Here is a 27,883-nt window from a genome sequence, read left to right on the forward strand (position 1 = left end):
CTGGAATTTGGAAATCTGACTGGACCGCACAGAAGGAGATAATGGCTATTTGATGAAAGCTGTTGAAGGGTAGATGAAAATATCTTCATTTATTGGTGATTTTCTGAAAGATGGTTAATTTCTGGTGACTGTATTTCTTTGATGTGGTGTTCTGGCTGATCACTCCATAAAAGAATAATTGATACAGTTTTCAACAAAATTTGGAAACAGAACATTTCTAAATTGACTCAATATTTTGCTAGCCCCATAGAGTAGGGATAGTATCTCTTCCTCTTCTTTGAAATTGCTCAATAGCACTATTCTATCTTTGCTGTTGACCCTGACTATGTTATAACTCAGTAGTCCATAAAACTTGTCACCTTCATTTTCATCTGCTCCCTTGCATTGTGAATACACTGACATAATTCTGGTCCTAATTCCTCAAACTGCTAAATCTATCCACATCATTTGCTAATTTACGTGCCTAACAGAAGTTATGTTGTGTGCTATGGTGTTCCCACCTTACATTCTGTTTGTCCCCTTTTCTGTTAAGAATAATCTCTTCCCTGTTATCTCTCCTTGCCTGAATCCAGACATATCCCCTTTGTTGATTTAGTCAGTTCTACTTGCTTTCTCCCTTAATTTATATTAATAGCTCCCCATCGAATTTCATTTCATTCACCAAGTTTTTTTCTTCTTCCTTTCCACAATTGACCTTTCATCGTACCAACACAGATAGGTCTTACAGTGATGATGGGAGAGGAAAGGGCTAGGAATTAGCAGGAATCAGCTGTGGCCTAAATTAAGTACAGCAGCGGCATTTGCCTGGTGTGAAAATGGGAAACCAATGAAAATCATGTTCAGGGTTGCCGATATTGGAGTTCAAACCCTAGTTGTATCCCAGGAGTCTCTGGCCAGTCAAATGAAAGTGGAACTCCATCACTCTGATAGGTCCAATGCTTGCTTAAAACCACTGGAATAGGATAAGTCAAACATTTTAAAATGAGCATTAATAGTAGTAGTGGAACTCTCCCATGTTTGTCACTTTTACTAAAAATATTTCCCAGCAACTATTTCCTGCATACATACATTTCCCAACTCGATTGCCTAATTTCTCTGTTTACCAATATTCTCTTTGGATTTACAAGGGGGCTGAATGAAAAGCAAGCTGAAAACAAAAGAAAATAAATTTTCTTGAATCAACATCATCCTCATTTCTCATTTCCAGCTTCCCGGGTTGGGTTGTGAATCAAGGACCTCCATCGGTGCCTGTCTCCCACCACTCTTCTCCTTTTTTAAGTACATCTTCTGGTTTTCCTACCCTTCTCTATGCATTCCCACACTGAATCTGTCCACCTCTTTCGGGGCCTTCCTCGTGGTGTCTTTCCTGTTAAATTCTTTGAAAAAGCTTTTTTTGGCACTCTCTCTTCTCCCATTCTCATCATATGCCTGTTCTTTTCCTTATCTCTTCATTTCTAATTCTATCCTTTCTGGTCTTGCCCTCAATACCTCTTAGGAATTTCATCTCCGCTGTCTGTATTCTACTCTCCTCTCATTTCGTTATAGTCCATGATCCAGCTGCATGGGTTAGTATCGGTATGGGTTCATAATAGGTTGAATATGATACTTTCTTACATTTCTTTGGGACATCTTGGTTCCACAAAATACCCCTTACACTCTGGTAGAAGCTGTTTGCTAGTTTTATTCTTTTCCCAATTTCCTCGGTTATCTTTCCATCTTTTGTGATCACACTTCGCAAGAACTTGAAACAACATCTGCTTGTTTTTGCACTTCCATTTCCCCATCACTCCACATCACTATATCATCTGCAAACAGCATGGCTTTCGTTGCCTGTCTTCCCAATCTCTGTTTAATGTTCTTGTGAATTCCATCCATTTTCTTGTATCTGATGTATAATTAATACGTTCAAGCGTGTTTTTGACCCAATCACCAGCACAATGAAGAAGAAAAGAATCTTGTATCTCTTTCACATCTTGCAACTGCCAGGAAACCAGATTTTTTATGACAACTAGTGATGGGAAATCTTGGAAAGATATAGAAGGGCTATAGCAATTTCCAGAGAAAATTACGATCGGAAAGTGAATGTGGAATGACTCAAGTGATTCAATGTGGCTAATAATAATAATAATAATAATAATAATAATAATAATAATAATAATAATAATAATAATAATAATAATACCAGAGCCTGTTGCATACCCAAGGGAACTTGATGGATACTTGATATTGTCAAATTCTGTGAATAAGCAGATAAATGTGAACATAACAACTGGGTCTACTGTGGCCTAGGAGGAATATTTTATCCTAAAAAAGGAAAAAAGCTGTCCCTGTACAGGCCATGAAGGCCCTTGGAGAAGGAGAAGGTGAAGACTTTTCCACTTTCCATTACTTCAGCACTGAGTGGTGTAGAGTGGTTAGTTTAGTCCAGCTCCATGGCTAAATGGTTAGCCTGCTGGCCTTTGGTTCAAAGGGGCCTAGATTTGATTCCCGGCTGGGTCAGGGATTTTAACCTTAATTGGTTATTTCCACTGGCTCGAGGACTGTGGTTATGTGTGTGTATCGTCCTTACAAAAAATACAAGAAAAACAAAGAAAGAATTTAAAAATAAGAAATAAAAAGGTCAAAAATATTTAAAAAATCTCTATTGCTGGCCGCCTTTGTTCCCAGGAATTCACTTGGTACTCATTTTTGGTGTAGGCTGAGTGACCCTACTGCATCAGCTAAGCAGACCCTATTTTATTCTCCAGATTAACATTAGTGGTCACTGAGGCTTCATGTCCCTGTTAACGGTACATGTAATCAATATCCATTGTTGAGGGTTATATTAATACTTTATTTTACCAGTCCCCTTATCATATTTAATTACAAGTCAACTGCATATTCTATTCACTGTTTTACTGATTGAGAAGTGCACAATATTTTGAATTCTAACTAGGCAATACTGGGAAATGTGCTCTCTACTCCAATTTTATCAACTGCTAGATGTTAATGAAGTAAACAATGTAAGGAAACAGACAGATTCTCAAGAGGATTATTACAAATTTATGAAACTACCAGAAATAAAAAAGCTGAACAAAGGAAATGGTATTGAGTAGAATGATAGAAAGCCAATGGAGAAGAAACAGCTACTTGTGAACTCATGCTATATATAAGGTCTCACCACTTGCCAATACTTTCCTCCTCCATGCATCACTCTTCATTATCCTGTTCGACTGTATATGATGTATATGAGTTCCTGTTGCACATGCATCAGGCAGGCTCATGCAATGCAGCCAAGGATTGCATTCAGGAATGCAGGCGTGTAGGGATAGGGAGTAGAGCTAACTTGATGTGCTTAAAGGCCACAGGTGGCTTCACTTGTCTCGTCCTTATGTTCTTGGGATCGGCTAAATCTGCCACCCACAATGACACCACAGGATTGGGGGTACCAGGCTGAAACAGACAAAAAAAAATTGTACAGGTGATGAATCGATGAATCAGAATTAAGGACAGTACCAAAGAGATGGATTCAGAAGATAGAAAATCAGCAAGTTCCATTAAGGATAAATTAAATTTTATGGTTATTTATTTACTTTACCAATATGTTATCATTGCTTCTATCATAAAACAACATTAGTAACAATTTGTAAAGATAAAATTCATAATTAACCCTTCTTTAGTCGCGCGAAAATTATAATGTTACTAGTCGCGCACGGAGGTAACCTCCGGGGCTAAAAATGCACTTAATTTTCGTCCTTTGAGATGTTGTTTTGGCATGTTCATTTGCAGTATTCTTCGGTATAATTAAAGGAAACCCTTTTAAGTATTAGTAGGTTATTCTTACACAGTTTGTTTGATCTAAAATCAGAATACTGTAGACCTTAACTGTGACAAATGGTCTTATGATACTACCTACGACGATCACATCATATGAAATATGAAATAATATTTTTCTAAAATACGTTTAGAAGAACAGAACAACAAAGTCATCGACCTAGAAAATAAATAATATCCCTAAAATATAAGGTTTTTTGCTTATTTGCACACGGAGGAAACGTCCAGGTGATGTCACTTGTCACAACAAGGATCCCACACTCGCTCACAGGATGCACAATCGCACCAAAATGCTGACAGGACGAATCCAAATGAACAAGGAGAAAGGTATAGGGGTGGGGAGACCAACAGTTCAACTGAGAAGTTCAGAACCGTGCAAAATGTAATCGGCCCGGAGGAAATCTCCGTGAGCGACTAAAGGAGGGTTAAGGACCAATCAAAGGCTTACTGTCAGTATTTTATCATACAATCACGACATCTAACTGTAGTGATAAGAATTGAGGGAAATGAAAGATAATGCACTATCTATTATAAAATGAGGCAAGGTTGATATTTTCTATCCCACCCTATTGTTCTTTTTAAATAGATGGTAAGGGAAATGAGACATACATTTGGAAAAGCCATCACTGTTCAAGGAAAGGAAATAAACATCCTGAGATTTAGGTGATATAATTATTTTATCTGAGTCAGAGGAAGGCCTTCAGAAAATACTAAATACTGTGGACATGGGTTTGGAGATTGAATACAAGATGATGAAACATAAATCTAGAAAGAAACTATGATCGGTAGTTAAATTATGTCAGGTGATGAAGATTAAGAAAAGAAATCTTAGGTAGACTAATACTGTATTGCTATTTGACAGTGATGACAGATAAAAGGACTAGCCCCAGCAAGAAATGCATTCATTCTTAAAACATTGAAAGATTAGTTTGTATTACGTGCAGCTGTGTATGGAAATGAAATATTCAAATGAAAAATGAGAGAGAATAGAAGCTTATGAAAAACAGTGTTGTAGAATTTTGAAAATGAGTTACAGTATAGATAGACTGGATCACATATTAGGAGATCCTGAATAAAATTTGGTGAGAGGTGAACATTTTGGCAGAATTTGACCATAATAAGTGATAGATTGATGGGGTGCATATTGAGACACCCAGAACTTGTTCACTTTGTATCTGATGAATGTGTGGAGAGTAAGAATGGTAGGGAAAGCCAAGATGTGGGTACAGTAAAGAGATTACAGTGGAAATTAAATGTAATAAATAGTTATGTAGAGTTGAAGAGTTGTATATGATCTCCATGCCACTCTATAGGATAGAGTGGCATGGAGATCATATACATGTAATTATGAATTTGTTATATTTTGAGAGGTAGTTCAAGAAATAGTTTAAAAAAATAACTTAATACTGTATTAGCATTTTCTTCTATAGAAACAGATATAATTATAAGTAACTTTCAATATAACAGTACACCAGATATAAATTATTACCAATGACCACGTGACTATCATGTTTGATGTCAGCATTCTGAACGTTGAAGGCATAAGGAGTGTGGTGTATCAGAGACTGTTTGTATGTTCATTCTCCCTGGAGACATCACCTAAATGTATAAGTCATATGTAGCGCTTTCTTCTTGACCTTTGGACTACAAACTTCTGACAGCACCAAGTAATGTATAATGTGTTCACGTTTTTGATAAGAAGGAAGACATACTTTCCAGTGTCGAGTCAGTTAAATGTAAGTTAAAAGCAAACTGGAAAGCTTTTAAGTTACCGTACATTTTGTTAGCCTGTACAAAGCTCATAGTACTCTTACAGAATAAAGACACTTCAATAGTCATGTTATACAGTGTCGACCACTTATATTTTTCATCTTAAATATCTTCTGATTGGTTGAAGACGATAGGTGGTTTTTATCTAGGTGAAGGAGAACAAAGGGCACATGAAAGAACTTTCAGCACATGCCCCAGTACCATGTGTTGTGATACAAAGCCGCTTTTAAAAAGTGGAACTATTTTAACTATTCTAATTTCTGTCACATACACAGTTAACAGTAGGCAGCCACATTCCATGATGCAATTATTTCCACAGTAAGACATGTAGCACTGATGAAAAGGAGCAATGAAGGGAGCACATTTTCAAATTTGGTATTGTCAGTAGTTAGCAGCCCGAAAGTCAAGAAAATACCTTGTGTTGATGTCTGTAATTACATGCATCAGCTCTTCCTTTGATATGTAAATTTATTTTACCTCAGAATGTTAAAACTTACTTGGAGGTTTAACATTCAATGACTCACATGACCATCATGTCTGATGTCAGCATTCAGAACATTAAAGACATGAGGAGTGTGATGCATCAGAGACTGTTTGTATGTTCATTCTCCCCGGAGACATCACCTGAAGGTATAAGTCATATGTAGCATTTCTTCATGACCTCTGGGCTACAAACTTCTGACAGCACCAAGTTTGAAGACATGCACACTTCAACACTCCTCTTCACCACTGCTACATGATGTATAAATGTGGAAATAATTGCATCGTTGAATGTGGCTACCTACGACCAATGATGTATGGGATGGAAATGTTCCATTAAAAACAAAAGATTTGGTACATTGTACAAGATATGGCCACTAGAGTTATGTATGTGAAACTTGACTCGTATATTGTAATTAGAATTATAAACAGGTTGAAATTTTTACATTGTTTCATTTTTTCATTATAATTATTTATACAATTTTTAGCAATTGTCAAAATGTTATTGAACAATGGTGAATGATGTAGTTCAACAAAAGGCCGCACACAGGCTGACCAGGCTAATTTGAGACCGGTGAGGAAACTCCTTCTATTTTAACATCTTTAATGAAACCAAGCCTGACATTTCAGCTTGTAAAAATTTTGAGAGGACTTTCCCATAGGAATAGTCCAATTCAGTCAGCTTTAACTACAAGAATTACAACATTTCAATAAAATGTTGGACTTACATTTTAAAACCAGCTATTTCAAAAGCCATGCAAAAACATACTTCAAGTTTCTAGGAAAAAACAAGCATATTATTTAAAAACTATAGTCTATATAATCATTTTAAATTTAGAAACCCCAGAAAGAGTGTATTCTTATACATGTACATGTGTATTAATGGAAATGTATACGTTTTTCAGTGTTAAAAAGTAAACTCATGTCCTCATACCAAGGTGTTGCAATTAATGAACAAGGGGAGTGTGTATGTGAGGATCTTCAAAAGGCAGAAGTATTCAGTCAGCAGTATGTAAAGATTGTTGGTTACAAGGATAATGTCCAGATAGAGGAGGTGACTAATACTAAAGAAGTATTAAAATTTACCAATGATAACAATGGCATTTACAGTAAGATATGAAAGTTAAAAGCTCGAAAAGCAGCTGGAATCGATAAGGTTTTGGGGGATATACTAAAGACAAAGGGTTCAGATATAGTATCATATCTGAAGTACCGGTACTTATTTGATTATTGTGTGCATGAAGGAGCTATACCAAATGAATGGAGAGTTGCTATAGTAGCCCCTGCATATACAGGAAAGGGTGAAAGACATAAAGCTGAAATTTACAGGCCAGTCAGTTTGACATGCATAGCATGTAAGCTTTGAGAAAGCATTCTTTCTGACTATATTAGATATGTTTGCAAAATTAATAACTGGTTTGATAGAAGGCAGTTCAGGTTTAGGAAAGGTTATTCACCAGAAGCTCAACTTATAGGATTCCAGCAAGATATAGCAGATATCCTGGATTCAGGAGGTCAAATGGACTGAATTGCGATTGACCTCTCTAAGGCATTTGATAGGGTAGATCATGGCAGACTAGTGGCAAAAATGAGTGCAATTGGACTAGACAAAAGAGTGACTGAATGGGTGGCTATATTTCTAGAAAAATAGAACTCAGAATCTTTATCTGACCCTGTAATAATTAAGAGGGGAATTCCTCAAGGCAGTAAGTATTATTGGACCTTTATATTTTCATATATATACAAATGATATGAGTGCAGATGTGGAATTGGAGATAAGGCTTTTTGCAGGTGATGTTACTTTGTATAGAGTAATAAATAAGTTACAAGATTGTGAGCAGTTGCAAAATGACCTCAATAATGTTGTGAGATGGACAGTAGGCAATGGTATAACAATAAATGGGATTACAAGTCAGATTGTGAGTTTCACAAATAGGAAAAGACCTCTCAGTTTTAATTACTGCATTGATGGGGTAAGTTCCTTTTTGGCGATCATTGTAAGTACCTAGGTGTTAATATAAGGAAAGATCTTCATTGGAATAATCACATAAATATGATTGCAAATAAAGAGTACAGACCTCTACACATGGTTATGAGGGTATTTAGTGGTTGTAGTAAGGATGTAAAGGAAAGGGCATATAAGTCTCTGGTAAGACCCCCAACTAGAGTATGACTCCAGTGTATGGGACCCTCACCAGGATTACTTGATTCAAGAACTGGAAAAAATCCAAAGAAAAGCAGCTCGATTTGTTCTGGGTGATTTCCGACAAAAGAGTAGCGTTACAAAAGTATTGGGAAGTTTGTGCTGGGAAAACTTGGGAAAAAGGAGACTAGCTGCTTGACTAAGTGGTATGTAATACCAATATAAATGGTCCATTATTGGACATAAATTTTCCAGCTAGCTCATTCCCTACCGGGTAAGTTGGTCATGCGGTTAAGGTCGGGCAGCTGTGAACTTGCATCCGGAAGATAGTAGGTTTGAACCCCACTGTCGACAACCCTGAAGACAGTTTTCCGTGGTTTCCCATTTTCACACCAGTACCTTAATTAAGGCCATGGCCACTCCCTTCCCACTCCTCGGCCTTTCCTATCCTATCATCGCCAGACGAGCTATCTGTGTCGGTGCGATGTAAAGTAAAATAGAAACTCATTCCTGGTTGCCAGCGTTTCGCCCCAGTGTGCTAAGTTGGGCTCATCAGTTGGCAAATAGCACACCCACCAAGACGGTATTATTGGTGTTATAAATTTACTCATTCGAGACAAATATTTCATGTTCACTATGGGAATCAACATCTATATCATAAGCGGTATGTTCCGAGCTGTCAGTGGAGTGATGGTGTGGAATGACATCAGTAGACAAAGTAGGAAAAAGTAGGAAAGATCACAGTATGAAGATAAAGCTGGAATTTAAGAGAACAAATTGGGGCAAATATTCGTTTTTAGGAAGGGGAGTTAGGGATTGGAATATGAAAAGGCTAGGAAAAACACAGACAGGGAATCTGCCACCTGGGCGACTGCTCTAAATCCAGATCAGTAGTGACTGAGTGATTGAATTTTAAAATAAATAACTCTTTGCAGGCACACCCCCAATGGTGGTGAGCTGCATGTACCATTTTAACCACATATCAGCCCTCCTGCCGTTCTTAAATTTCTGGCAGTGCCGAGAATCAAACCCGGGCCCCCGAGGATGGAAACTAATAACACTAACCATTACGCTATGGAGGTGGACGTTATCAATGATGATGATTTTTTACTTGAGTCCATAGAGTTTAACTCAATATGCATAGATGTTACTGTGATAATATGCTTTTAACAGTGACAGTTTCTTATTAGAATTCACAGGAAGGATTAGACACATATGTAATATTTAGTGCCTTTTTAAAAAAAAAAATCTCTATTTTTGTATTTTGATGCCTGAAAATGTCTTTTAACAAAGATGAAACATATATTGTGATTCACTGTTGTTTTGAAAGGAATAAATGAATTAGTATTATAAAGGTCGCATCTGTGGTGTAGTGGTTAGCGTGATTAGCTGCCAACCTCCAGAGGCTCAGGTTCGATTCCTGGCTCTGCCACGAAATTTGAAAAGTGGTACGAGGGCTGGAACAGGGTCCACTTAGCCTCAGGAGGTCAACTGAGTAGAGGTGGGTTCGATTCCCACCTCAGCCATCCTCAAAGTGGTTTTCCATAGTTTCCCACTTCTACTCCAGACAAATGCCAGGATGGTACCTAACTTAAGGCCAAGGCTGCTTCCTTGTCTATCTCTTCCAATCTTCCCATCCCCACCACAAGGCCCCTGTTCATTATAACAGGTGAGGCCGCCTGGGCGAGGTAGTTGTCCCCCTCCCCAGTTGTATCCTCCAACCCAAAGTCTCATGCTCCAGGACACTGCCCTTGAGACGGTAGAGGTGAGATCCCTCACTGAGTCCGAGGGGAAAACCAACCATGGAAGGTAAATACATTAAGAAAGGAAGAAAGAAGTATTGTAAAGGTGAAAATTCCTCAAAAAATAATCCCATAACATTTGGTGTGAAAATATTGTTTATTAGGTCAGTTTGTGCATACATTTCAGTGGGCTTGGCAGACTGACAACTTTTGGTCTGGCGAGTAAAGCAACAGGAAACTATCTCACTCATTTCTCTATTTTGCCTCTTCGGTGATGCCTAAGCCATCTATGACAGCTGATGGAGGAGCTGTTGAGGATGAAACAGCCTTTGAACTGAATACTCAACATACATACAGAATAGAAATGGAAACAATGCAGACAAAAGGGAAAATCCCAAATTTTGTAATTTTTATTCAACAGTTGAGGATTCTTCAATGATTGTTTACTAAAATATCAGATGCTCTTAAGATATTAGTGTGAATTTCTACTACAGTATAAGTAATAGGTGGTGACAGAACTTACCTTGGGATATCGTAGGCTGCGAATCTCAGGGTATAATTTACCATCTTCCTGTGTGCCGAACCAGGGGAAGCGTTGCTCTTCTACTTGAGTGTCATTGAAGGTGGCATACAGCATGAGGTGACTGTCATCAGACATCCAAAGAGCCTGATTGCTACCCAACACCTCCTCTGAAACAAACCAAGGGATATGATCAGAAACTTGATGTAATAATTTGCCATTTATTCTATAAATAATAATAATAGTATACTATATTTGTTTCCATTGCCCTAGTCTTTCCATTGCCTTCCCTTTTTGTGCAAAATATGGAAATTACTCCTCTCATCATTATATTATGAACTCTTTCTAGATTTGTGATGCTAATTTTATTGATGTACTGTAATTTCTTGTTACCTATATATTTCATTCTGTAAATAATATAAGTTTGTATTGAAGGAGTTCAAATGCAAACCATAAGCTCTTAATGTTTGAGAGAAAGCTATCATCATGTATGCCATAAGTCAAAGTATTGAAGAGGAGCAAACTAGGGTCAAATCAAGTTGTATAATGATCTTTATATGACTTGAATACCATTAATGAAAAACATTTGTGATAAATTTACTTCAGAACTTGAGCTAGAAGAGAAATCTTCAAAATTTCTATCTCACCAATCTTTTTTATGTAGATTACTTTATCCCTACTTATGAGAATGTTTCTCATTGGTTTATAGAAGGCCAAATATCTATAATCTTAAAATATTTCATCTTAGTAGGGGAAACTGTTGTACCATTGATTTTTTTTAAACATTTAATTTCTTTTAAATTTTGTATTGTAACCATTTTTAATCCTCATAAATGCTGACAGTAGCCTATGTATCAAGATTTCCTTTCTTGTTTCATTTTTCTATTTTTCTATTTTGCAGTCCTATTAATATTTAAAAATGTTGTGGCAAATGTTCCATGGAACATACCCTCTTGTACATTGAAATACAGGTAATATAGATGTGAATTATATGTAAATATATATATCTACTTTTTGTAATGTCGCACTAACAGAGTGAAGGCTTTCAGTGATGGAAAGATGGGAAATGGAAAGTGCAAAACCACAGAAAACCATCTTAAAGACTGCTGACTAGCTGTAAATAAATATTTTAACTCAATTATTTTTAAATTCTGATACATTTTTTGTTTCCATGTGTCAATGCATAACTTCCATAACTTCCCCCAACACCTTAGGTCCTGCCTACAAAGCGCATGTAGCCACTTTTTATGGAAGGACCCACTCTTGAATTAGCACTTTTATCTTAATATTCTGTTTCTATTTTTGGGTACTTATTAACCCCTAAATTTCTTTCATTGAATAATCATTTAGGCAGAGTCATAATTGCCACATGACAGCAACACAACTAATTTTTGTCCAAGGTAATCTGAACGTTAATATTTAAACACTGACAAGTAGGAACCATTACTGTTCCTTCCAACTCTGTAGAGGTCAAAGGTTTTTCCTAAGTTTGACAAGCCAGAATACTTCTAACTGATTGTAGGAAGACTGTTATGAGAGTGAGACCAATGTATGAAGCTAAGTGTTACCTATGCAATGTACAGTTTCCCAAGTATTTACTCAAAATACTTTTCTCTCACTGAATTTTTTAAAATTTAAAATTCTAGTGCAAGGTATGAATGAAATGTAATCTGAAACTATATATATTGAAATTTAAATATGTTTGAGTCAAAATATTATTGTTACATACTATCCACTTCATATCCGTATTGACTATATGATCCAATTAATTGAAGGAACAAGAATCCACCTGATCGATACTTTCACTTTTATTTAGCCTTAGGCTATTTCAATAGACATTAAATTAAAAGTTCAGAACATGTTTCGAATGCATTGCATTCATCATCAGCTGCTTACATTTGGCAAAAGTAAAATTAGCTAAGAACAGTCTCACAATTTTCTTAAAACCTTAAAAACAAGTGTTAGTAGTGCGTGTGTGAACGGATGGGGGGGAAGGGGGGTTAGAAGGGGGGGGGAATGCATTGAAGGCGATGCCTTCTTAAGGAAACTTTTTACCAATAGCTCAACAGAAATACTTCACATAGTGCATACAAGTTCTTCAGTAATCAACGAACTTATGGAAAATTCACAAGACTTATAGTGAACTATATTTTAGTCCATCAGTGTTTTTAACAATAAGATTTTTAATAATAAGTCATAGTTCAACTAACAATCCCATCCGTTCACACACGCACTACCAACACTTGTTTTTAAGGTTTTAAGAAAATTATGAGACTGTTCTTAGCTAATTTTACTTTTGCCAAATGTAAGCAGCTGATGATGAATGCAATGCATTCGAAACATGTTCTGAACTTTTAATTTAATGTCTATTGAAATAGCCTAAGGCTAAATAAAAGTATTGATCAGGTGGATTCTTGTTCCTTCAATTAATTGGATCAAAATATTATTTTATCCATACACATAATATTTAAGTAGAAAAAATATGGCTTTTTGTTTTGACCACGTCTCCTTCCTGACAGCAGCACTTGAAGAATTTTAAAACTCAAATTGAACAATGACTCAATCTCAAGATTAACTTTTGAAGACAAAAGTATTGTGGTAAGCTCTGGAATGTATCTAATGTATCTAAATGTATCTAAATGCTATGAATAATAAAAGTTATTACTATTATTCCTCACAGTTAAGGAACGTCAGTTGGACCTCCATCTCTCCGCAGTTTCATTTCACGACGTTATTTTGGTAATATAAACGAAATTAGCCATTAGGATTTAATCATTTTAACAATATTAGTCAATGTGACATACTTCTTCATTCCTCCAAATTAAGATAAATTGGCAATTAAGGTCCAATATCAGAACGTCAGCTGTACTACTCCATTTCTCCACAGTTTCATTTCACGACATTATTTTGACAAATATCAGCGAAAGTAACCTTTAGGATTCATCATTTTAAGAGTATTAACCTATGTAACATTCTCCATACCTCTAAATTATAATAAATCGGCGCTGAAAGTCAATATCTTTTCCATAGAGCAGTATGCATTTCTACTGCAAAAACGTAGGCCGCCAGCGCCACATGTCGAGCCATGAAACCACTCCGATTACAGTGCGTGGACCCGATTGTCATTGTCAAAGCCGGTAAGGAGCTAGCTATAGCGACGCATCAAGTCGGTCGTGTATAGAACAACGGAAAAGCATTCTTAAATTCAAACATTCATTATTAGATGTCTTGCTCGTGAACAGGCGAGATTTTCTTTTGAAGACGCGAAGCGCAACGTAAAGAATTTCACCTTGTTTTCCGACACTGTAAAAGCCCAAAAGCTAAGATGTCTAAGATTCGGATAATTTAAAGTTCCTGATAATGTTATTAGCCGGCCCCGTGGTGTAGCGTGCCTGCCTCTTACCCGGAGGCCCCGGGTTCGATTCCCGGCCAGGTCAGGGATTTTTACCTGGACCTGAGGGCTAGTTCGAGGTCCACTCAGCCTACGTTATTATAATTGAGGAGCTATCTGACGGTGAGATAGCGGCCCCGGTCTTGAAAGCCAAGAATAACGGCTGAGAGGATTCGTCGTGCTGACCACACGACTCCTCGCAATCTGCAGGCCTTCGGGCTGAGCAGCGGTCGCTTGGTAGGCCAAGGCCCTTCAAGGGCTGTAGTGCTACGTGGTTTGGTTTGGTTTGATAATGTTATTAAGGGGCGCGCAGCTGTGAGCTTGCCTTCGGGAGATAGTGGGTTCGAACCCCACTGTCGGCAGCCCTGAAGATGGTTTTCCGTAGTTCCCATTTTCACACTCATTAAGGCACGGTCACTTCCTTCCCACTCCTAGCCTTTTCCTATCCCATCTTCGCTATAAAACCTATCTATGTCGTAAAAAAAGAAAGTTATTAAAGTTGATCAGCCGGTAGTAAAATTCTACCACGAATTGAAAAGCGTTTCGCGTATAACTGTAATTTACTTGCGAAACCGAAAAAAAAAAACAAAAAAAAACGAAACAATTTTGATTAAAAATGCTGTATTTTGCCACTTGTTCACTACAAGCGTCCAAGGAAGTCAGAAACGTGACAAAACTGAATGTCAAGAGTCAGTTCAAAGAACATCCAAGGTGATAATACGAAGAACGTATTGTTGTTCAAGAAAAGAAGTATATTATCGTACCAGCGCTGCCACTCGAGGATTAAACAGAAAAAAATAGTGTCTTTGATATCCATAATTTGACTAGGTTTGAACAGGCCTCTTTTCCTTTTTCTTTTTTAATAAAGAGAACCTACTCTCAGAAATAGCATGTCGACGCCGTATTATAAACACATTTGAGTCGCATGCATTTGCCTATGTGGGCGTCTGTTCTATTGTCGACAAGGACTAATGATGTTACTGAAGCTATCAATCATTGTTGTTTTACATGGAACCACTGGTCTTGATTAACACTGTAATTCAATGAGAATTTGCTTAATCCATATCTGAATTTTGGAATTTCTTATATTCCACCAATTATTCAGCGAAGACGATCGTGATTCCTAAATACAGAAAGGAAGTAGAGCGTCCCGCTTATGACCTCAAAAATGTGCTGGTTTGATTTCGGCTGACCTGGTGGACTTGTGAAGGGCGATCACAAATCTTGATTCTCCGTACCATTGTTGTTGGCATGTAATTAAAGTTATCTGATGGTGCACTCGCTTACATTGTCAGTGACAACCGACAAAATTAATTTGCCTCGTGTGACTCAGTCATAGATACCGTCCAGAATAATTCCGATTTTGTCGCTAGATAGCAGCACAATCGGAATGCCTGAATTGGTAGGCAGGTTGCCTGGATGGGACTACTTTAGAAAGTCTGTAATTCGAAAGCCGAGGAGTAGTAGTAGTAGTAGTAGTAGATTTAGTGCTTTAAAAGGGTATTGGAAAATTACGTCTCTAAGGACCTCTTAGTGGTCTTCGTTGACTTTAAGAAAGCCTATGACTCGATCGACCGGGAAGTATTGTTTGACATCTTGATAGAATTTAGAGTGGACTGTAAAACAGTGGAAATTATCAAGCAATCTCTGATACAGACACAATCAAATGTAAAATTCATGGGAGAACTATCCAAAAAAGTTTTAAATTAAAACTGGCGTCAGACAACGTGATGGTCTGTCCCCAGTTCTCTTCAATTGCATGTTAGAAAAGGTCGTCCGATAATGGGAAAAGGAATTAGCCGAGAAAGGGTTACTGAACAAAGTTAACATTGGAGGCTCAAAAACGGCGTGAGACTCAACTGCCTTGCCTTCGCCGATGAACCTGGCAATCCTGTCAAGAAACAGAGACAGCTGTGTAATAAATAAACATGCTGAAAGAGCAGGCAGAGAAAGCTGGTCTCCACATTTCTTTCGAGAAATCAAAGTACATAACCTATATCCGAACAGCACCTCAACACCTAACAACAGAGTACGGTAAAATAGAAAAAAAGTGGACAGTTTCCGATATCTTGGTGAGATAGTGCAGATGAAAACTAGTGAGAAAGAAAGCAGGTGAAAGAAGATGGACTCAGCTTTTCGTAGAACGCATAAGGGAATAACGGCCGAGAGGATTCGTCGTGCTGACCACAGAACACCTTATATTCTGCGGATCCTCGGGATGAGCAGTGGTCGCTTGGTAGACCATATGGCCCTTCGGGCCTGTTGGTTTATTTAGTAGTATAATTATAGGACCGATCAGTTAATTTACTGACACGTTAACGAATCCCACCAAGGCAATATTGTAACACATTAGCATAGCAGTTCAAATGTTATTTATTTATTTATTTATTTATTTATTTATTTATTTATTTATTTATTTATTTATTTATTGTTTCATTTGGATCTGAGGATATAATGAGAATAATTCGAGTGTACCTACGGTTTGTGTAAAACCTGTATGATAGTGTAAATTACTGTGGTTTCTATATTGTACTCTTTGTAGGTCTGTATGTAATAGAAGGCCATGATTGGGAATAGTGATCTGAGGCTAGAAATGTGGCACAGTCGTAGTCCACTTTGTCTTTATGAAAAACATGGGATATTTACAAAAAGTTTGAGGAGAAACGTGGGACATTTACAAACAGAAAAATTATCGACCTTCGTTTTGACATGTTGAAGCAGTGAATAAATATTTTGAAAATTTTCTCAGCGTAGGCCTAATTGCTCACGCGTCCGTACACTGCGTTACAACTACCAGAAGAACGAAATAGGATGTTGTTGCAATTCAAACAAAGCCGATACCGGTAGCTGAATAACGTGTGCGTATGGATGCTACCAGTCGCTGGAAACTTATGACAGTAAGACAAATATTAGGATAGACTAAACAACTCTACGCGTTTTAGAAATGCTGCTTCGAAGCTTTTCACCTGTCGGACAAAAAACTACCTGAAAACTAGAAATCAAAACATCACCTAGCGTAAAATACAAGCATCATTGCGAAAAAGTGGGGCATTTGAGCGTTCCCAGGAAAACTTTAGGGACGGTGAGACACTTTGCCAAAGCACGGGACGAATGGACATCCTGTCCTAGTAACCAACCAGAAGTAGGAAAGGATGAGTGAAAGAGAGTGGAAGGCAATAGCTAAGAATGCCATTGTTGCTACTAGCGTCTCACCAACAATGAGTTTATGCTTCCTCAATCGGAAGGTACAAAGTTGATAATAGCGCCTAACTTACAATATCTCATGAAGTTGATACTTGCTTGTTAGTTAGTTAATTCCTTTCCCATGACTTGCAGGTTTATACATTGTGACACTACTGGCAAGTAAATGAATTTCCTATTAACTGTCTTGCAAATTAAAAATGACATGTAAGTTGGTGCTTTCTTTCTGACCTCGTAGTTTGAACATTTCTGTTGCATGATTTGGAAGTTAATACGCTCCATACGACACGACTTAAAAGCTGATACATTGCTACGAAATAACTTGCTATTTTAATATTTCTTTGTTTAATATGGCTCCTATTCAGGCGTAGCTCTAGTTAGGTTCTGTGGTTCACTAAAACCTCTATCATTTAGAGGCAAGTTACTTTCCTGAAATCATGGAGGATATTGATGGTTCTGAATTTTTCACTGGACTGATTTTGTGAAGTAAATCGTTAGGTGGAGTACAGGTATTCAAGCCTCAAATTTGGGGTTGCCAACTTTTCTTGTCAAAATAAGGGAAACTTTGACGCGAGTTAATGATTAATATGAATGGCAATAACAATGTTAAAATGTTTTACATCAGACAAGCAAACAAATACGTCATAACAGAAATTTTACTCAAGATATTTACATTATTTGGTAGCAGCCGGAATTTAATGATTAATCTTTACATATTCTACAACGTTCTACCTTGGCATGTACAAGTTTAGTCGAAATTAACTGTTAGTTTTAACTCAGCTTCCATCAGTTTTAGATTGCAACGGTACCTAATTTTCCTTTCTTTCACCTTTCTTGAATATTGCGTAACCGCAATTAAAGCAGGTTCAAAAACGACATACCTAAACAGCTGCATGTGAACAAAATCAAATCACAAAGAATACAAAGAATCGCAGTGACGCTGACTGAAGCGTTAATTAGGAGCTGTATTGTTGTCATAGCTCATATCGCCCACCTATCGATGAAGTCATGCTTTCGGCATTACATCGCTGGTACAATGATTTCCCAGAAACGATATTTTTGAAATGTGCGGCAGGTTTAATTGTCAGTCTGGTGTTATTTCTTTTAACGGAAGATGCGACCTCTCGGATTAAATAAACGGGAGGCGGGATACGGCCTAGAAATTCAGAAGAATGTAGGTGTTTCCATCATATAATACTGGAGAGTTGGCAACTCCTACTCATATTATTCTTTTCACAACGAACATTCAACTTCATTTCTGGTTTACGTGAGGTTTTTATTTTACACTTATGGTCTGATTTTACGTTCATTTTATCTCGGAACGAGCGAATTTGCTATAGAGAAGAATTACATGAACCCCCGTTACCAAACTTCAGGAACAGCCGCTGTTCATATGGCATGATTTTCATGATTTTTCATTGAATTGAATTTCAGTATACTCCTAGAACGCTTGAAAGTTAATTTGATACAGTCTCTAAGACGTACGACAATCTATTGAGACGCTCTCGGGTTGATGCAATTGAACAAGCAATTAAATTAAGTAAGCGATTTCTACTAGATGTGTTTCTCCATTTAAAGCTTGCCCTACTTTTGTCAAGAACTCAGACTTGTGTTGAGACTGTACCCTCATTGTCCTGACCACTACATTCCCACCACAGTTATCTGTTTCTCCCACCCTCACTTTCGGGGACCGGCTGCTATCGATTTCACATGAGACGCGATGTCCCCGTAACCTAGCCGCAGCACACGATTCTGGACCAAAGCAATACCATAAACCAAATGGTTAATAACGAACTTGGCGCTCAGAAGTGAGGTAGTAGGTATGCACTTCAGGGAGACACACGAGTAATGTTCCGGCTTACGAGAAGCTTAAAATGTTGCAATTATTATGTTTTAACTGCTTCAGAGCTTCGAAGTGAATTGCTATGCTGAATGGTCAGCGTACTGGCCTTCGGTTCAGAGGGTCCCGGGTTCGATTCCCGGCCGGGTCGGGGATTTTAACCTTCATTGGTTAATTCCAATTGCCCGGGGGCTGGGTATTTGTGTTGTCCCCAACATCCCTGCAAATCACACACCACACATAACACTATCCTCCACCACAATAACACGCAGTTACCTACACATGGAAGATGCCCCCACCCTCATCAGAGGGTCTGCCTTACAAGGGCTGCACTCGGCTAGAAATAGCCACAAAAAATGTGTAATTTACTAAGATTTTCTTATTGATGGCATGATGCTCCACCTGTTACTATTTTTAGATGGATGGGACTTTTTATCCGTCTCTTAACACAGGCCAGAGCTAAGTCTAGCTTCCTTGAAGCTACATAGCTATACGTAAATTCGTGTCTTCGTTCCGGTGGGGGGGGGGGGGGGGGGGCAGTTCTTTTTAGGCACACATCTATTGAAGGCGACCTGCATACATGGCTTTGCCAATATGGAAGATGCAGAAATAAGAGTGGTGCTGAATAAGAAGTACGGAGTACGACTTGTTTTCAGTTGTGTCACTCATAGATCAGTGATTCTGCAACAACACTTTGTGTAAGGAAAGAAATGACAAATTACCCCACTCCTCATCTTGCCTAGTAGGCTACGCCTTATTTTAGCGTCACCATCAGATTTTGTAGTTTCCGTATAACAGGATAATCCTCCTACCTCCGGGCTGATGACTAGAAAAACTTACAGACAGACATAATACCATTGCCGTACAGCGTACGGGTTAAATGTCGTCCTGTTCTATAAATCTCCAAGTTCGATTCTCGGCTTGTCCAAGAAAGGAAATGGGATTCACTGACTCTCATGAGATGAAATGAGGATGAATCGAGAAAATTATTTGATTAATTGCCGAATGAGTTGACCACACAGTAAGAATTGTGTAGCTATAATCTTGTATTCGGAAGATGATGGATTGGAACCCCATCGACGGCAACCCTGAAGGTGTTTTTCATGGATTCTCTTTTCAAACTAGGAATATGTTGGGGCTGTACCTCAATTAAGGCCAATATACATTTACAGTTCTTCCCTTTCGCCATCCCAGCGTCGTCGAACATCTTTACTGTATGTGGTAGTGGGACATTAAGGTACTAGCAAAAGAGAAAATAAAATAAAATAAAATATGCAAGCGAATGTCTGGCATTACACTATAATTTAGATAAACTAGAAATACTAGAAAGGCGAATCATGAGGAAAATATTAGGCCCACAAAATACAGCAGAAGGTTGGAAATTACGAAGTAATGCTGATATATATATAAAAAAAATAGAAAATATATCAGATGTAATGAGGAAAAGGAGACGTGTTTTTTGGACATTTATATCGAATGCAAGATAGTAGATTAACCAGTAAGATTTTCAGATATTTGTGGGGTAAAAAATCAACGACAAGCTGGGTCAATGAAGTAAGAAAGGATTTAGAAAAAAAAAATATAACAACAGAAGAAATAAACAATAGAGAAGGCTTTCGGGAAAAAGTATTGAAAATAGAAGGATTCCAAGGTAGGAAAGTAAAAAAGACTGGTTCAAAGTGGTCTGAAGACAGAAAGAAGAAGCATAGTGAACAGATGAAAGCGTACTGGAAGAAAAGGAAAGAACAAAGAAGAAGGAATTGAAATTGGCACGTGGTCCTCTGGTGGCCCATTCGAAAGAAGAAGAAAATAAAATAAAATGGTTTTAAAGGACTGAGCGATGTCCTGTAAGAGCTTTATTTCATAGGGCTTCAACTACATAAAAGAAAGTATATAGGTTTGGAGAAAGTTAGCTATGGAAAGTTGAAGTTATCCTAGAGAAGCAAATAGAAAACCATGTGCATTCGAACCGGAAGACATTGGGCGTTTAAGTGATGTGTGACAAGATAGATCCAAAAATAAATTCAAAATTTAAAAAATGGAAGGAATGTAAGATTCAACTGAGGACTTCCTGATCACTGTCGTGCCTCGGTAAGAATTCTTAGGAGAAGCGATCATTTTCAATATATTTGAAATATATTTATAAGGAAATATATTACACCATACAATGAATGCATCATTTCGAATAGATTGACATATTTCAAGAATTAATCCGTAGATTATTATTATTATTATTATTATTATTATTATTACTAGCGAATGTACCCGTGCTTCGCTACGGTATTCTACATTGTATTCGAATATCGAAGTAAATAGTGTGCATGCAGTAAATAAGATTGTTTTAAAATTGCATGTCTCTTAGCGTTATCCGAGGAAGAGCATGGGGAGGTCCCCGTACGTTGTTTCCAGTGTAAAGTGTTTGTTATGGATTTGTGATATAACGGCAGGCTCACTTGAGTACTGCCATTCACAATCGAGTTGGGAAGTTTACATTATAATTGCAAGCCCCATTGCTTACTATGCGGACAGAATCGATTTGGGGAGTTTTCGTTAAAATGGCAGCCTCCATTTCCTACTTCCAGACAGATTACAGTTTTTATTATAATGGCAGGCAATTACCCTACTATCACTCGAAATTGAGTTGTGCAGTTATCATTATAATGCCAGGCCCATTTTCCTACTTCCAGCCAGCTTACTGCCAGTCACACCAAGCTGGTGAGTTTCCATCAAAATAGCAGGCCACTATGCCTAATGCCAGTCACATTTTCGATGAGGACATTTCTTTATAATGGCGGGCACCCTTGCCTACTGCCAAACACAATCGGGTAGGGGAGTTTTAAACAAAACTGCATGCTCACTTGCCTTCTGCAAGTCAAATCGAGAAGTGAACTATTCATTACAATTGTAGGCCTTCCTTACTAATGACAGTTACACAGGAGTTGGAGAAGGAACCCTTTCATACTGCCAGTCAAAGTCGGTGTGGGGAGTACTGATTACAATAGCAGACCCACCCTTTCTCGATCGCTACAAATCGACATCAGTGAATATATATAGATCGACATACGAAAGTATATGCGTGTTTACAATATTGAAGACCTTCATTTACAGATTAAATGCTACTAAACGTACGTCATATCGACAAAGGATTATACCATAAGACACGCCGGATTTAGTGGCCTAAATGGCTGGTCTACGATATGTCATCTATTCTTGGGTCAGATTGAGTTAGAAACGTGGAACAAGGTAACGTTCTTGTAAGATTATCTCACATTACATTACTTTTCGGATAATTATGTGACAGCTATATACATAGCATTTGGCTCATATATGGCTACTGGGTGGGCCAATTTTCGTGAAGAGTTTGATGATTCTGTATTTCATATAAGTAATTGAAGGTATGAATTACGCATGTGAAAATTCCAAATTGACTTAACATCCATTAATAGAGAAAAATCAAACGTAAAAGGGATACAGATACGGCAAAAAGTCGTAAGACCAAGGTTGTAGATCATTCCAAATTGAACGGAGATTGTGCAATCTGTTATGTGATAGGAATTTCCGAAGGTCTGCACCATCATTAAAATTGCCTGCATATTTCGATATTCTTCGGGGATAAAAAGTGAAAAATTTAATGATCTTGGATGTTTTCCGTTCGTTACAGGCTAAAACGTATAATTTTGTCAAATTTCAATTATCTTCTTTTTCTTCTGGCAGATTATGCCGCAATCTGGATTTTGGGCGAGGCGGGTAAAAATTAGGACTTTCAGGAAACTAAACCAAAAATTATGCAGATGGTCATTATTACCCCTTAAACGGACAGCTGTACGGAAATTTCGCCAAAATAGTCAGTGTAGAGGCACACAGTCGTTACGATTTGATTTATATAGATAAGGAATCTGCTCCATGTAAAACACCTTTTTGGCTATGTCCGCTGGACTTAACGTGCAAAACTGACCATTCATGATATCTCCCTTATTAATACTCCTGACGAAAAAATGCACATGAAAAAAAGGTTTAGAGGTGGAATTCCATCAGGTTTGGTCGATTTCTAGTCAGGTTGGTCTTGTTCTGTATATATTGTGGAAGAGTAAAATCACCATTTCGGTTCCCTATAAGCCGTCAGTCCATTCCGGAACATGAAATGTTATTTACGTTTAAAACCTACCTTTGGACAGGTGGATGCTAAATATGAATTTTGGTTCGAATGTCTTCAGTAGTTTTCAAGTTGTAAGGAATACGCTTTACATGCACCCGCTCGTGAGTTAAGTCCGATGGGACTTGTACAAAAAAACGGTCCGATAATGATATCTCCCTTATTAACCCTCGTATCGAAATGATGCACATGAGAAAAAAAGTTTAGAAATAAATTTCTACCAAGGCAGGTAGATTTAAATTAACGTTGGTTGTGTATATTTTGTAGAAGTGCAAAATCACTGTTTCGGTTTCGTATAAACCCCCAGTCAGTTCAGGGATTTAGAAACAATATTTGCCCTAAAACCTATCAAGGACAGGTGTATTCTAAATATGAGTATTGGTGGAAATACATCCAGTAGTTTGTAGTACTCGCGTACATACGGCGTAATTAAGGAAGAAAATAATACAGTTAAGAAAGTTGAAAGTAATAGAAAATGGATTATAACTGAGGACAGCCGGATAACGACAAATATGTAAATGCCAAGTTAATGTATTGGAAAATCAAATGCCCCTCAATAAATTATGCTAGTGTTAGTTATGGATATAATAAAGCGGTAACAGAGGAGAAATTTAGGTCCATTGATTCCTAGGTAAACAAATAATAAGAAGATGACTAATGGTGTTATTACTTAATCTATTCGAAGGCGGTTATAACATCCAACGATATTCCGCCAATATCCCGCAGATAGGCCGATTGACGCCTCTCTTGCCTTCTACCCAAGGAACAACCACGAATTTAAAAGCATGATGAGGAAAATGGCAATACGTTACTTCCCTACTGGCATGCAGTCAGAGACGTTGCCATGGTAACCTGTAGGTTCGTTGTCGGTCTGTCGGTCACTAAATGCAGAGCATGATACCAGCAGAAAATTGTAAATTTCTCCGTCATGTGAAGAGTAAGGTAAATTATGAACATAACGAAAGTTGTTTATAATGAAGAGACGTTTCACGTACGGTAAACGAAGTTTACAGAAAATCAATAGTATAAGAGAAAATAGAGGAAAACCACTGTGGTTTTCCTATAAACACCCCGTCTATTCAAAGATTTTAAAATTATATGCATATCGGAACCTTTCCTGGGATGAGTATACTCTAAATATGAAGTTTGGCTGAGATCTATCCAGCCGTTTCGACGTGATGGTGGGAAAACCACTCTGGTTTTCCTATAAACCCCCCGTCTATTCAAGGATTTTAAAATGATATGCATAGCTAAACCTTCCCCGGGATTAGTATACTCTAAATACAATGTTTGGTTGAGATCCATCCAGCCGTTTCGACGTGATGGTGGAAAAACCATTCTGATTTTCCTATAAACCCCCCATATATTCAAATATTTTAAAATGATATGCATATGGAAAACTTCCCCGCGATGAGTATCCTCTAAATATGAAGTTTGGTTGAGATCTATCCAGCCGTTTCGACGTGATGGTGGAAAAACCATTCTGGTTTTCCTATAAACCCCCTGTCTATTCAAGGATTTTAAAATGATATGCATATCAAAACCTTCTCCGGGATGAGTATACCCTAAATATGAAGTTTGGTTGAGATCTATCCAGCCGTTTCGACTTGATGGTGGAACAGACAAACAGACAGACAAACAGAAACAATTTTATTTATATAGATTTTTACACTCGTTCTTCACCCCCTTTCCATCCCCGCCCAAAGGAGTCCTATGAGTGCCTTACACAACAGTATATTTTTTTCCCAGATATTAAGTCTTATTTGTACCTATTTTGGTTGACAGCTATGCCCAAACGTACATCCATAATCTCACTGCTCTAGAATCCTGGAGCTGACGTTGCCATGGTTACGGCAGTTCATTTCTTTATCCGATTCCTAGAGCAGGGGTAGTGTGGTGCCAATATCTCCGTAACGGTTGGTTTTAGGGCCTTAAAACATGGTTTTCGGGCCCGTAGGGCTTACCGAGTTTTGTTCTTTGCGTCAAGAGGATTAAATTGAGCTTTGTCTCGTCCTTATACGACAAATTCGATATTTTGCCTATAATAGTATAAGAGAAAATGGAGGAAAACCGTTTTTCCTATAAAACCCCCGTCTTTTCAAAGATTTTAAAATGATATGCATATCGAAACCTTCCCCGGGGTCAGTATACTCTAAATATGAAGTTTGGTTGAGATCTATCCAGCCGTTTCGACGTGATGGTGGAACAGACAAACAGACAGACAAACAGACAAACAGAAACAATTTTATTTATATAGATTATTATTATTATTATTATTATTATTATTATTAAAGTCAAACAAGTTTGCTGTTTTACGTGATTGTTAATAACGTGATCATAGGCACGAGACTTCCAATTTTACGTGGAATTCCAACCACGAGGAGGTGACTTTTCATTTCAAGTATTCCACGTCCACATTTCCATTTTTCCGTGTCAGCTATGATCAGTCGTGTGAGGGTATACCTATGCATTAGTCATTTTGGAAATTGTGACCGAAATAGGTTGTTTTCAGGGTTAGGATTTAGCATAACTTCCGTGCACGACGGAGTACCTCTTCGTTGGTGACGCGGTATATCAGTGAAATACTCAGCATCACAATCAATCAATCAATCAATCAATCAATCAATCAATCAATCAATCAATCAATCAATCAATCAATCAATCAATCAATCAATCAATCAATCAATCAATCAATCAATCAATCAATCAATCAATCAATCAATCAATCAATCAATCAATCAATCAATCAATCAATCAATCAATCAATCAATCAATCAATCAATCAATCAATCAATCAATCAATCAATCAATCAATCAATCAATCAATCAATCAATCACCAGTGATCTGCAACCACGTGTCTAGATCGTCTTACAGCGCCATAATGTTAACAGTCTTGACGCTTTTCCCTTCTATGCTCAAGTTTATAGGTTCGAACCCCTAGACATTTAATTGGAATTTAAGAGTGCTTAAATACAAGAGGCCCTTATTTGTACGTTGAGGAATTCCGTTACAGGACGAAATTCCGGCATCATATTATTATTGTACCAGGCGGTACACCTCCGCGCCGCTAATTCAAACTTTGCGCCAGTTGAAACTCCTCTACTGGAGGAAGCCTGAACTCTAACAACCATGTTAATTCTAAAAGTTATCAGAAGATGTCGCTATCTGTAAATTTTGAAGAGTTCTGAACTGTCTTTCGATTTATTTTTGTTTTCTCTGTAGTGAGAAGTGTGAACATTCTCTTCTAGATGGCACTACTGAAGAAATACAACGGTGCACCCTAGTGCGAAGTGAAAGAACTTTTTTTGAAGAATTTTAGTATGCATAAGTTTGTTCTTTGTTAAATTTCTTTCAGTCATTGTTTAGGTTGGCTATATAACCCTTCTTTTTCCGCCAGTTTTGAATTCGACCAATGAGTAATTTTTGTAATTAATTTTCCTCCGATCCTAGATGTCTTCTTCAGTTTTGACTTGTAATGTTTTGGCCGTCCAATAAAATGCTTGTGGGCGGGTGTTATCATTCATGAAACGTCTCGAATGTTCCGCGAGGGTATATAAACTGCTGATTTTCGGGTCTCTGCGCCACTTCAGTAACATCTATCATTGTGTAAATTATGTAGCAGGGGGCGGGAAGCGCCTCTTTCGTCGGGCAGCGGTTCATCAATAAGGTAACGGCCTTTTAATAACTTCTTTTCTTGCTAGCTCAGCAGTTTAACTCTCGGGGCAGGTTCGATACCTTTTATCATGTAATTTTCCTCTAAAATGTAATAGACTCTGGGTATAAATTCTATCTCTTTAAACTACAAATTGGGATAGAGAGTGCCTAACCCTCTCGAGCTCTCTTTCATATTGTTTTTGAGGTGACTACGTTTTCTCAACCATTTTTCTTCGTTTCGTAATGTAATAAGTTTTCCTATCGTGTCACCTCTTTAGTATGGGATTAGCCCTTGCATATGCGGCCTAGTGCCAAATAGGTTTTAAATAAAGTGTATTAGGAGTGCAAGGACGCCTCCTCTCAAGTTGGTGTTTTGGAGGCCATGTAATTGTCCTGTTTCTTTATTGAGTAGGCCTCAGTAGGTTGGGTATTTTTACCCCTGTTTTCATGTGCTTGGAGGTCAGCTTGAAGGTGGAGTTTGGTGTGGCCTTTGATAGGCTTGAACTTTAAGAGCGGGTTGCTCTTTCTTAAAATTTTGATTTCTGTGTGCCTCGAGCAGGCTTTACTGAGTAATAGGGAGCAAGAGCTCCTGGGCATGATTGGGGTTTTCTGCCCCGTTGTCAAACCTGGTATCTGGCTAAAGTTGGGCTAATTGCTCAAGAATTATGTGTCTGGCTCTCGGAGCCCAAATCCTGTAACACTGCAATTGTACATTCTCGATTTGTTGCTAGGCTACTGAGTACCTGTTATATTTGTTATTTCTTGATCTTAAAAAGAAAATATAACCTTGTTAAATTTTAAATTAACTTTAATTTCGTATATTGAGACCTATTCATCCCAGCACCTTCTTTCACCTCTGCTAATCCACCAAACCACGGTAACTATTATTATTATTATTATTATTATTATTATTATTATTATTATTATTATTGAACTTCTTCACAAGAGGAATGAAATCGGACCCATGATTCGCGCAAGAGGAACCATAGCATCTCAGTTTAAAAACACCATTTAAAAATCGCATAATCCTAACAGTATTAGAATGTAACCCTTCCAGCCCTTAAGGAATCTATTGCAATATTTAGTCACCACAAGAGGTGACACCACAGTGAGCGACCAATTGCTTCTGTATTTGTGGTCAACCTAAACTGCCGTTTATAAACGTGACAGTTTCT

General features: G+C 37.7%; 1 protein-coding gene across 1 annotated transcript in view; it reads right to left on the reverse strand.

The window, feature by feature from the left end:
- The window catches only part of Dpp10 (Dipeptidyl peptidase 10), a 355,670-nt gene that overhangs the window by 68,572 nt on the left and 259,215 nt on the right, over nucleotides 1-27,883 (reverse strand). Inside the window, exons 7-8 of the mRNA XM_068226855.1 lie at nucleotides 10,472-10,638; nucleotides 3,326-3,432 (exon numbers count right to left, since the gene is read on the reverse strand). Coding sequence (XP_068082956.1) covers nucleotides 3,326-3,432; nucleotides 10,472-10,638 — 274 coding nt within the window. The remainder of the gene's footprint in view (nucleotides 1-3,325; nucleotides 3,433-10,471; nucleotides 10,639-27,883) is intronic.

The sequence above is a fragment of the Anabrus simplex genome, chromosome 3 (genome assembly GCF_040414725.1).
Source record: "Anabrus simplex isolate iqAnaSimp1 chromosome 3, ASM4041472v1, whole genome shotgun sequence".
Lineage (NCBI taxonomy): Eukaryota > Metazoa > Arthropoda > Insecta > Orthoptera > Tettigoniidae > Anabrus > Anabrus simplex.